Source organism: Castor canadensis, chromosome 2 (assembly GCF_047511655.1).
Source record: "Castor canadensis chromosome 2, mCasCan1.hap1v2, whole genome shotgun sequence".
NCBI classification, from domain to species: Eukaryota; Metazoa; Chordata; class Mammalia; order Rodentia; family Castoridae; genus Castor; species Castor canadensis.
In genome coordinates this window covers 75,177,107-75,190,524 of record NC_133387.1, presented here as the reverse complement: position 1 = coordinate 75,190,524, position 13,418 = coordinate 75,177,107, and the positions used below count along the sequence as shown (strand labels likewise).

The 13,418-nt window shown below is 32.5% G+C and overlaps 1 protein-coding gene across 10 annotated transcripts in view; it reads left to right on the top strand.

Annotated features, from left to right (window-relative positions):
* The window catches only part of Dgkb (diacylglycerol kinase beta), a 648,179-nt gene that overhangs the window by 253,215 nt on the left and 381,546 nt on the right, over positions 1 to 13,418 (top strand). For 9 of the 10 annotated variants that reach the window (XM_074065058.1, XM_074065064.1, XM_074065061.1 and 6 more), the window contains 2 exons: positions 172 to 245; positions 5,934 to 6,008. In XM_074065058.1, the coding sequence (XP_073921159.1) occupies positions 172 to 245; positions 5,934 to 6,008 (149 nt within the window). The remainder of the gene's footprint in view (positions 1 to 171; positions 246 to 5,933; positions 6,009 to 13,418) is intronic. The other variant, XM_074065065.1, reaches the window with a different exon arrangement.

Sequence of the window (13,418 nt, the reverse complement as noted above, 5' to 3'; positions counted from 1 at the left end):
GAGCTAATAAAGTAATCTTAAACTGGCAGAGGCCACTATCGGAAGGTGACCGGGAGGTAATGAAGAGGACTGGTAGAGATGAACCATTGTGAATAGTTGTTCATGATGCAGAAATAACAGGAGTCTTCATATGCCATATGCTTAGTAATTTGTATTCAACTTTTCTCCTAGATCACTCCTGTTCCTGGCACTCATCCACTTTTAGTCTTTGTGAACCCCAAAAGTGGTGGGAAGCAAGGCGAACGGTATGCTTTTAAATATCAATCACTTATTTTCTATATCATACTATAAAAATATAAAGTAAAATTGTGATGTAAAAAGGTTTAAAACACTGTGACTCATTCTTTAGTAATTTTAATGTGATATATGCATGATACTGGAGTGTATATACAGTATATTGTTAATATCTTTTTTGTAGTTGAAAATTTTAGTGTAATTGCCTTTTGTATGTATTTTATTATCATAATTCAGGTATCTGCATTTTTTCAACCACCCCATCACCCCTAGCCCTTAAAAAGAGCTTTGCATACAACATAGCTTCATAAATACTGATAAATAAAAATTGCTTCTCTAAATGGTCAACAAGGTGACTTTAAGTAAATCATATCCAGCACTGAAGAACAAAATTTATATTCAGCTTCTAGGCAAAATATATTACCATGAGTTTTTGCATGTGCATTATAGAGCACATGAAGTCATATTTCCTGGAGAAGCACAGAGTCTTCAATCTGAATAATAACAAACTGAATTGTCAGCTATCTTAGTATTCTACTCGATAACACAAAATTTCACTTTTATAATAATTTAATGATTAAATCATAATATTTAACCTGAATACTAAAACCACTACATCAAAGAATAAATCTTATACTGTACATCCATAAACAATAAGGCAGATACACCTAACTAAATGCTGTCTATATGTCTTTTCCTAATCTCAACACAAAATAAACAGATAAAAGTGCCCACACTAACATTATGTCAATAAAATAAAACAAGTTTCCTTTGTGGTTCACCAAATAACAAAGTAGAAATGTTTCCACAAATAATGAAATTTTCAAAAGCAATTTCCTCTCCTACCATTTAACTTCTGAATTTATTTCAATGAAATTAAGAGAATTCTTCATTTTTAATCAACAAAATATTATTTCTGCTTAGAAAGTAAAAGATTTGTTTTTCTTTTAGTCAGCTACACATAATATAAATTGTTTCAAGTAAATAATAGCTTAATAGTTAAATTTTGAATAATACTTTGATAAAAAGAATAGTTGACTCACTTATAGATATAAAATAAAATAGTAACTAATGATGCTAAAATTTTTTTCCTGTACTACTTATAGTCTGTCAGTTGTATATATATTTCAGACTTCTTTTATTTAAATTAGATTTATTATGTAACTAATAGTAAAAACAAATATTCTACATATTATTGAAGTATCGTGATATTTGATATGTGCATATATTGTGCAATATTTAAATGAAACAGCCTTTCCTTGGGGCAAAACTTTCAATATTCTTTTTTCAAACTTTTTAAGATGTTCACTGTTATCTACTGTCACCCTACTGGCAACAGCATACTAGTATTAACTGCTTCTAACTAACTTAGTTCCAAGTAATCATTTCCCCATCACACCCTGTCCTTACACCAGCTTCTCTAGTCTACTCTCAATTTCTATGAAATCAATTTTTTTAGATTGTATGTGAGCAACATCACATACTACTTTTCTTTCTGTGCTTGGCTTATATCATTTAACATCATTGCTGCAATTCCATTCACGTTGTTCCAAGTGACAATATTTCATTCTTTTTTATGATTGAAGGTGTTCCACTGTGAATATATATCACAATTCTTTCACTAATTCATCAATTGAGGGACTCTTTGTTTCTAGATTTTGCTGCTTAAACAGTGCTGCAATGCACATTGCAGTACAGATACCTCTTCAACACTTATTTTACTTCTGTGGATACATACCTGTAGTGTTGTTGTTGAATCATAGTTTTTGGAGGGACCTCCTTACTGTTTTTTATAATGGCTGCACTAATTTACATTTTCACCAACAATGTACATGAGATCTCTTTTTTCCACATCCTCACAGCACTTCTTTAATCTTTTTGATAATAGCCATTTTCATGGGGTGAGGTAAACTGATTTGACATCACTTCATGACAAAACACTGAGCTAACTAGGTAAAGAAGAGGAAAATACCTCACCATAATAAGGAATATGTTTTTGGTTTCATAAAATTTCACGTTTTCATTACTGCTTGATATTCTTTTTTTATTATTATATTTTCATTATAAAAATTTTTAATGAAATTATACGGTGGGATTTCAAGATAAAATTCCAATCAGACTTATATTATACATCATTTACATTATCCCCATCATTTCTTCCCCTCAGCCCCTTCCCCACCAGAAGCAATTGCAAGAGGTTTTTTACTTCTTTTTCAGTTAGATACATGAAGTCCATCAACCATATACTGTTCCTTAACCTCCTTCCTTCACCCTCCCCTCTTCCAGTAATATCCCCCCCCACACACACACTGTGCCTATTTTACAGTCCTGGTTTGCATTATTTATATTTAAGTTGACATTCAAAATGGTGTCTCAATCTATGCCCACTGTGGGTGTACTTTACTTTGGGCTGTTTAATCAATAAAGGACATTTATAATAAGCCTACAGGTAACATCACACTGAATGGGAGAAAATGTTAAAACTTTTTCTATAAGGTCTGGAAGAAGACAAGAATATCTATTTTGACCAATTTAACTGAACATGGTACTGCAAGTCATAGGTTAATTAGATAAGAGAAAGAAACAAAGGACATTCAAATTAAAGAAAGTTAATGCATCACTATTTGCATGTGACATGAGCTCAGATATTAGAAAACCCCAAATATCCCTCAAAAAAGTATTAGAATTAATAAATTATTTCAGCAAAGTTGCAGAAAACAAAATCAATATACCAAAACTAATAGTAATACTTCATACCAATAGCAAATTATATGTAATAGAAATCAAGAAAGCATATATGTATATATGTGTACATACATACATGTCAGGAATTAGGCGTGATAGCATGCTTGCCTCACAAGCCCAAGGCTTTGAGTCCAAAACCTTAGTACCACCACCAAAAAAAAATAAAGATGAATGATCTCTACAATCAAAATTATGATACACTGATGAAGAGGATATCCCATAATGCGAAGACATTCCATGTTTGTTATGTATAAGAGTCGATATTGGCTAAAAGTCTCTACTACCCAAATTAATCTATAGGACCAATTAAATCCCTATGAAAACACTAATAATATTTATTACATTGCCAGAAAAATATATATACAGAACCACGAAAAAACCTCAAATAGCCAAAGCCATCTTAAGCAAAGAGACAAAAGCAAGAGGCCTTACATTAATAACTGCAGTAAATACTGCAACACTATAGTCAAAACAGCATGACATTGACCCAGATTTACACAGACACAAGAACAACGGAACAGAACAGAGCTGTGAAGTAAATGCACACTTTATAGCCTACCAATTTTTGACAGAGGTCCTAAGAGCATGCATTGGAAAAAGGAAAGTTTTTTTCAATAAATAGTGCTGAAATTTTGCAGAAGAATAAAACAACTATATTTCTTGCAAGTTATAAAAGTTAACTCAAAATGGATGAAATTCTTAAATGTAAAACATGAAATTATGGAACTATTAGAAGAATAGGGGAAATGACTAAGGACATTGGGATAGACAATAATTTTTTTTGGATAAGATTTTCCCAAAACATAAGAAATAAAATCAAAAATATATTCTAGATCTTAAAAACAAAAAAGTAAACTTTTCACAAGGAATCGGCTAAGACAAGTCTATGTCAGATATTAAGACAAATGAAGTCTTAATGGAATAAAAATTGAAAGTATAATTTCAATGTAAAATATATTCCTCTCAATTATGATAACATAAATGAGATAAAATGACCCTCAATATCTGTCTTCTCATATTTTCACTGAATTTAAAAATATCATATAGAATTGATCATAAATTAGTTAAACTTAATGGAGAAAGGGTGACAAATTTAAGTGCTGCATACTAACTTGTGTTTTGTCTCTTATACCCTGACTCCAGCCATTCAAAATTAAATAAAATGTAAATACATTTTAAAGGAGATCTATTAGGAAGGTAAACATAATTTTTTCTGTATGCATAGGAGGTATCTTTCATAGTGAGGTTCCACGCAGTGTTTTCCTTTTAAAATTTTTTGGTTTTTTAACTTGGATATGTTAGATCAGTTGTAAAAGTTCACAGAATCCATACCAACTAACAGATGTGAAAAACAATCACATATCATTCATTCAAACAGAACCCACTGTGTGAATCCAAACTATACTTGCAACTGGTGATAAAACACATAAGATATAGTCATGTGTAAGATAAGGCAAGTAAGCAGATAGATTGCAATGCCACATAATAATGTTAAAGAAGTGTTTAAAGTAATGGTGCTATGGGAGTTGAGAAGAGAAATATCCTGGAAAGCAGCAAAGTGTTTGAAGAAATAGCTTTTAATTGGTATCATGTACATACATAGATGTTCACTAGTTGAAGGAGGGAGAAAAACTTGTAAAATAGACATGGTATCATTCAAGAAGATCAAGTCTAAGGGGAAAATGAGGAAACATAAGAAGTTGATTGTGGCCATATTTTGAAGATACTGGAATTTCATCCTGTGACTGATGAGACCCTTGAAGTTTCATCATGAAGACAACATGACTGCACTTTTACATGGCACTATAAGAAGAAGTTGGATTTCTAAGAATTTAATAGAACTGCCAGAAATAGGCTCTCTCTATAGTCCCAGCACCTGGGAGGGTGAGGCAGGAGGACAGAGAGTTCAAGGCCAACCTGGGCTACATAGTGAGACTCTGTCTCAAAAAAAAAAAAAATTAATAGAGCTGGTGGAAAGGATCAAAAGCCTGAAGTAAGGCACTGTGTAGGAATAACCAGGCAGGGTTGACAGGCATTTCTTTCTTAGAGAAGCAGGATTGTGCTTTAATAAGGTTCAGCTTCTTAGAACAGAGCTATTGGGAATGACTAAGTTTTTATTGAGATACTAAGTGACATATTAAATCAAGATCTAGAATGTAGGGTTATGGTAGATTTGAGGAGTAGATAACATTCATGAAGACTGTAGAGCTTCTATGAGTAAATGCTCATAAACTGCATAGTATTATTTCACATGTATAGTAAAAGTAATCTCATAAAGCTAAATCAGTTTTAATGTGTTGTGTAAGAATTCTGACCTTATGGAATATATGTAGATAAATTTCTGTTCCATTTGTTACACAAATATGTATTTCTTTAAGAAAAATGAATTATTTATTTGACTATAGTTTAACAATGCTATGAGCTTAGTGATCAAGACAATTATTTGTGTGAAATGATTAGACTAAGTGAGGCTATGTTCTTTACTTGTATAAATAAAGTGTGCACAAAGTATACAATGCCAGTCATACATGGGATAGATTTTTATCTCCATTACTTTTGCCCTGTAACTTAATATTGAATTCTATAGAAAGAATAATATACTCAAAACTATCTGTTGAGAAAAGACATTTAAGAAATTTTAGACTATAATATTTTTAATATTTATTTGAAATCTGATAAGTTACTTAAATAACTTTCAGTAGGTCACTGGAGAATATTTTAAATGTATATGCATAGTTAGAATGCAAAAATTATTTCTAACTTCTAAGTTACATTGCCTTTATAATGGCTAAGTCTTTTTTGCATACCATTTGCTCCAATTGAGCTGTTATATTTCTAATATTATTGATGCAATACTACGCATACTTATAACAATAAGGAATGTTAGCTATTTTAAAGCTTATAATCAGTTATCACTAAAAACTTTTTTTTTTCTTATACTTTCACCTTTGTAGAATTTACAGAAAATTTCAGTACCTACTAAATCCTCGTCAGGTTTACAGTCTTGCTGGAAATGGACCAATGCCAGGGTGAGTCTAAGGATAACATCATTACTATCAACTCCCTTACTAAAACCTAATTAAGTAAGCAGACTGATATATCTAGAAATGCTTTTTTGAATTCAGCAGCCAGATCAGTATATTTTTAAAAAATGAATTTCATCTGCATAAGAGAAACGAATACAAAACCATTTTTTTTCAAAATGGCTAACAGCTCATTTCAAGTAGACTATCCTCTCTTCTAAACAATATGAAGTAGCACTAGTAACGATACAAATAGGAATACCACACATAGACACACTAGGCAGGGGTTTAAGCTGCTAAACCATGTGTTTGAAAAAATATTTTCTTTTGCTTATTAAATGCAAAATATAGATCTGCTGAAGAGTAAAAAGGAAGTTAGTTTGCAAAGACTAGAAATCATAATAGAATTTTTTCATTTAATACTTACAAAATCTAATAAATATCACTCTCATACTCTATTGTGAATAGGTAAGACCTGAAATAAAATTAGTTTTTCAATATAAACCTTATATTTTTGATGTCATAAATATTTATTAAAATAAATCATCATTAGTTTGGCCTAATTAAATAATTAATGTCATCTTCTTTCACTGACCTCCTTTTTCTCAGCATGAGAGTAAACACTAGACTATGTGAAAGTAGAGAGATGCTGTATAAACCGTATACATTCTCTGCTTTAAAAAGATCAGGATGCCCTTGATCAAGGGCAAACACAACAATGGGATTAGACTATGAGCACATGATAAAAGCAAGAGCACACAAGGGAGGGGTGAGGATAGGTAAGACACCTAAAAGCTAGCTAGCATTTGTTGCCCTTAACGCAGAGAAACTAAAGCAGATACCTTAAAAGCAACTAAGGCCAATAGGAAAAGGGGAACAGGTACTAGAGAAAAGGTTAGATCAAAAAGAATTAACCTAGAGGGTAACACCCACGCACAGGAAATCATTGTGAGTCAATGCCCTGTATAGCTATCCTTATCTCAACCAGCAAAAACCCTTGTCCCTTCCTGTTATTGCTTATACTCTCTCTACAACAAAATTAGAAATAAGGGCAAAATAGTTTCTGCTGGGTATTGAGGGGAGGGGAGAGGGAGGGGGCTGAGTGGGTGGTAAGGGAGGGGGTAGGGGCAGGGGGGAGAAATGAACCAAGCCTTGTATGCACATATGAATAATAAAAGAAAAAGGGAAAAAAAAAAAAGATCAGGATGATTTAAAGTAAGCCTTACAGGTCATTCTCAGAAACTAGAAACCAAATACTGAAGTTGTTTGTACACCTTCACAATATAACTTACACCAGTGTGTCTTGTGCCAAATAAATGTTAATAAAATACTACTAAATAGCATAATCTCCAAGAATTAAATTCCTGTCTTTCTTCTACTTCCTTGCTGCCAGCTGTCCAGGGCAGGATTCCAATGCTGAGCAGTGACCCATGGAAGCTCCTTTCTGTAGAAAGCATGTTCAACACAGAATTTAGTTCAGATCATAGCCTTTACCAAGTTCCACACTATAGAAGGTAAAAGATTGTGACTGAACTGCTAGGTGGGTGAGCAACAGACAGAAAGTCCCAAGGTAGCAAAGCTAAGTCAAAGTAAAGGCTGGATACTGGCTCAGAAGCTCAGTTCGCATAACTCTTTTCTTGCACTTTAATATTTTCTGATCTTCAAAGAAATAGTTTTTATTCTTCAGGATTAAGGAAATGTACAATCAAAAGTTTACCCATTCCAACACCCCTGTAGTTCCATACATGCTAAATTACCTTTGTAACTTAACCTCTGTGCCTTTATTGTCTTTTCTATAAAAAGACCTACCTTACACGTCTGCTGTGAAATTAATTATTGGGATGACACCTGTGAAGCATCAGCAATGTCTTTTTCACACAATATGTTTTCAATAAATGTCATTATCGATACTACTTATAGAAATATTTTTTGACATATTACTTAGTAACCCTGTATAAATATATTGTAATGACATTAATTTTAGCACTGGTTATTCATTTCATTTTTTTTGCCACTACACTTTTAACGTGTATTACATGTTTTCTTTCAGCCTTTCAAATTTAGGTGTCCGGTTATCCTCTACTCTATTTTAATATATTAAAAATGAAAATTTTATATGTATGCATATATTATTGTCAAAAGCCCAGACGATACAATGAATATTCTAAAAATGAGTTATAGGATTCACTTCAAGAAGTGCCACTCCTCAGGAATTACACTGAGATGAGTGTATCTTCCAACAGTATCTAATATACACATATGAACTAATATCAGTCTTTCTGTCTATCTATCTATCTATGCAATATATTCAAAAATATACATATATGGTGGTTAGATTTCTTTACATGACTTGGAGTATAGACGTTTTATTGCTCTGAAACTTCCTTATTTTAATCAAAAACATATGATGGAAATTTCTTCATTTCTATAGGTGTTGACAATTTCATTATTTCTAAGAGCTGCTATGATATCTCATAAATCTATTAGCTAGTCCATTATTGATAAATATTTAGATCATCTATTTTTTATTTATTACCAAATATGCTAAAATGATCTATCATTTTATTTGTTTTTGAAAGCATCTTCAAACATTTCCATAAGAATGAGTTTTTATCGATAAAATTGCCTCATTGTGAATATCTTCAATTTTAGTTGTGTCTGGTTTGGCCAAGTTGCTATCCAAAAATTTCCATGAAACTATAATCCTAACCTCAGTATACAGTGTTTATTTCCCCACAGCCTCCCTTAAATTGACTTTCTACATTAATTTCTATTTTTGTTGCTTTTGATAGGTGAAAACATATTCTTATCATTTTTATTTGCATATCTGATCAATTATAACATCAAATGGTATAAATTTTAGTTACTTTTCTATAAGCAACTCTTACATCCACATAAAGTTTACTAAAAGATGATGAAGCTGCTCATTGAATTTTTAGAAAAATAAAGAATGATGTCTTCAAAAACACAGGAGTCAGAACAATTTATAGATACAAGGTAGCAAAAATAAAAACACAAAGTCCCCATGGAAGCTACAATTGACAGGAACTGATTGCAGTTGTTTCTGATGTTCTCATTTCTCTGCTCAGGGAGAAACATATGTATTTGTCATGCTACAGTCCTGACTCATATGGGATTTGACATCTTGACTGACATTCCTATCAAAACTCCCTGAATGCATTATGTTCTCAAAACCAATGAGGACATTATAGCCATTGATAAAGTCAGATGAATTCTTGCTAGAAATAAATAATAAATAAATAATACACGCCAACCAGTGTCCAGCAATCGGGACAGAATGACATCCCTTCTTTTCTGATCATTTAAGTTATAAAATGTTATATCACATGACATATTTCTATTATTAAAAAAAAACCTTCATGCTTCCTAAATGAAACATGAGCTTTAGAATAGCTACTCTATCCAGCTTCAAGTTCTGATTCTCTGGAAAACTCTTTGTAGTTACGATTCTATTCTTTCTTCATTCATTGAGTCTCAATATACAGAACTGTAAGAAGAAAATTCCAAGCTTAACTAACAACATGAGTTTAACTAAATAGTATTTTTAATAATACAAAGAATGAAATCTATTGTCTTAGGTTCACATCTGGTTGAAAGCTGTAACTGGAAATTAGAACATTTATCCTGCCTGTTTCTCAGCTGGTTGGAATTTTTTACTTAGTGGAATGACTTAATTGTATTTACCTGCTAGGTCTGAGACATTGGTAGGATTGTTCTTATAAAGCAGAATTTTTATCACTTGTACCTTTGCTGATAGGCATGTTGACACATGACAGTGTTAGTGCTGTCTATCAAATATTTTCAGGTTTCCTGTAGGATAGTTGATTTTATTGAATTTCTTTTTACCTAAGTATTAAGAATGGCCACAAAGGCATTCTTTGATGTTAAACTATGGAGAGAAGGCTATCATCCCCCAATTTTTCCTTTGCCAGAATGATCAGCAATATACCAGATACTGTCTTTCAGTAGCATATATCATCTCATAGAGTGAAGAGAGGAAGAAAGAGTCCCCTTGTTACCCTAATCCCTTAAGGATGAATGATTTAAAAACCCTCTCTAGTGTTACATCACTACAACTGGGATTGCTTGTTACTCTCTGTAACCTAGGCCACAGTGGCTACATGGATGATGGCAGTAGTGATATCACTAGTACTTCCCACACCCATTGTAGGGAAGAAACCAATTTCCACAGTGGCTACATGGATGATGGCAGTAGTGATATCACTAGTACTTCCCACACCCATTGTAGGGAAGAAACCAATTTCCATGGGTAATTAGACTCAATTATACCAGTAAATATCATATCTCCTTTTGTGTCTACTTGTCAAATTGTATTAAAAAAACCTATAAATGCCCAGCTGATAGTTTCAGCTTCTAAATCAATGAAAAATTTATTGTCTCTCATAGTAGCTTGTCTCTTTGTTTTTAAGTCTTTTGAACCTCATGAGCTGAAGTATAAGAGAATGGGAAACAAAATGTTCAAATGTGTATGTATTAGTCAATATTCTCTAGAGATACAGCACTGAATTGATAAGATATATAAATATATATACATATATACATTATCTACTATCTATCCATGTGCTATCTATCTATCTATCTATCTATCTATTATCTATCATCATCCTCTATCTATCATCTATCTAGTGAGAGAAAAAAGTGATACCATAAGGAATTATCTTATGAGATTATGGACGCTGATGAGTCCAAAATCTGCAGAGTTGATATCCCAATTCAAATGCTCTCTAGGAGAATGCTTTCTCACTAGGGAGAGGTTCAAACTTTTGTTCTACTGAGAACTTTAATGGATTGGATGAGCCTATCCACATCATGAAAGGCAATCTGCTTTACTCAGTTTACCAATTTAAATGTTTATCTAATCTTAAAACAATCTCACAGACATTCAGTACAAAGTTTGGTCAAGATCAAGTATGTGGGCACCCTGCAGCCTAGCCAAGTTGACACCTATAGTTGACCATTATAGTGGATATTAATTGCAATTGTAAGTTTCATCACACAAGCTTTGCCTTGTGGTTTCAGAACCACGTATGCTGATCTGGGTAAGATGGTGCCATGTAGTTCAGTGTATATTCCACATCTATTGAATAGTACATGATGTAGATAATCCCATGGGCTCAGTGACTGAGTCTTTAATAGGCTACTTCAGTGTTATATTTGACTAGCTGCTTCCCTCAATATAACATATTTGAAGGTCTTTCAGTTCCAGGGACATCAGCCCACTGCTTTTCTTCCTTTTCTTTCAAAACATCTAGGAGACAGCAAATGCATAACTATTTAAGACATTCAATTAGTAGTTTTAAAGGCTATGACAATTGATACAACAAATATGTAGTGCACTATGCCAAGATGCCACAGTTCCAGTAGGGAAAGGATATAGTGCAGTTAGCTGCTCCTAAGTAATTGACTAGTTCCCTTGAGGTACATTGAATGCTGTGACTCACTAACTTGTTCCTTTGATGACATTTGTGTACACCAGATTTGGTAGCCACATTCTTGTTGAGGAAAAACTCATGCTGTTTGTGTCTTTCATAACCTTCACCACTGCCAACAAGGATAGTAGTCTTTTGGATGGTCCCTGGGTGTGATTAAGAAACCCTCCTGCCTGGTATTCTTTTAGGCCATTCGTAGCATAACCTTAAACCTATTTTTGAGAAATCCACTTAAAATTTTTTCCTTTTGTCACTTATTCTCCATTCCTGTTCTTTCCAAGTCTTTGATAGTTGAGTTATATTGTTAGCTGATATTATTGATTTGATGTGTTTTCTAAACACTAGACATTACTCTGTCTAGAAAAAGTGAGTAGCAATCTGTATTTCTTAAAATACTGCCAGAGGACATTCTCTCCTGTCCTGAGTTACTCCCAATGTAACTGTACTGGTTTAGCTATACCTTCCCTTTCTTGTTTTGTCATGAAGAGGAGGCCCTGAGTAATTAGAATTTTTAATCTTTAAAAACTGGAAATGGAAAAATTCCTACATGGCGTAAGTGTGGGTTAATACCAAGGCTGGGTGGGTTGTGTCAACAAATTCAGAATATCTGAGATTCAGTCAACAAAGGAGGGGAGACAAAGGACAGCCGTGGAGAGGGTGAATTCAGGTATGATATCTTTGATGCAGTGATACATTGTAAGAACCTTTGTAATGCCACAATGTACCTCCACCCAGCACAACAATAAAGAAATAAAAGCTTCCTAAGTATAGGCAACATTGAGAACTACCAATCTAGTAGATCAAGTGCTGCACAATCAATGTCATAGACCATATAGGTAGTCGACAATTGAAGTTAATTTCCTAAAGTTATTAATCTACATAAATAGATAATTGTTTTCTCCTTTGCACTACTATTTATGTAAATTGCTGCATATTGATAAGTCAATAACCAATTTTTACCTTTGTGTCTCCCTGCTAAAGAATAAAATTTCAGAAAAAAAGAAAAAACCTATCTCACTGGCCTAGTCATGCTCAAATGACTACACTATTGTTTTAGTCAGTACAGTTCATTACCTTCTTTGGTAAACCTACCAAAATTCTATCCAATAGGATATTTCCCTACAATCAAATAAGGCTAAAACAAAAGATGCCCCAAACATGTATCTTTTCTTATCCTAAGCTCTGGTATTATTTTTTTTTGTTCATTTTCCTTTTGATTTGTCTTGTTTTCTGTTAATTCTAAGTTCCCATCACATAAATAATAGTGTCATGATTTTATAAATTTTGCAAATCATTTGTTCAAATTTGGTCTTGGTGTGCTCAGTTTTCTTGGGGTTTTTTGTTTGTTTGTTTTAAAATCCATATAAACATTTTAAAATCTCACCTGCCAATTCTATGATGAATAATTTCTCAACCTTTTATAATTTGCAGATGAAACTTAGCTTTAATCCAGGATTACTAAAATATTTCTTTACATTTACATATTGTTTTAAATTCTGACTTTTCAACTTTCAAAATTACATTTTTCCTAGAGATACTTTGACAGCCATGGATGAAGTAGTGTTGGGATATACTTTTCCCACATTGATATCCATTCAATCCAACAAAAGCTGCTCATTCATCCATTGTTTCACTGTGATTTGACATAAGTCTAATACAATAAAATGATTTGTATGTTAGAATATTACTGCCCTGGACTTTGCTTCTTTGATTTAGTTAAAAATTCTTCTGGTAGCCTATGTTATATACAGTAATATATAATATAATAGATTAACTTTTAATAAAATATAAGGTTAATAATAATATATAACCTATAATTATATCACATATTAAGAACACATATATAAAAGTATTTTTATATACTATATATTACTATATAATACTATATTATCTGCCACCTCAACCTTCAGTTATTCATTCTTTTTCTTTCTTTTTTACATTTTTC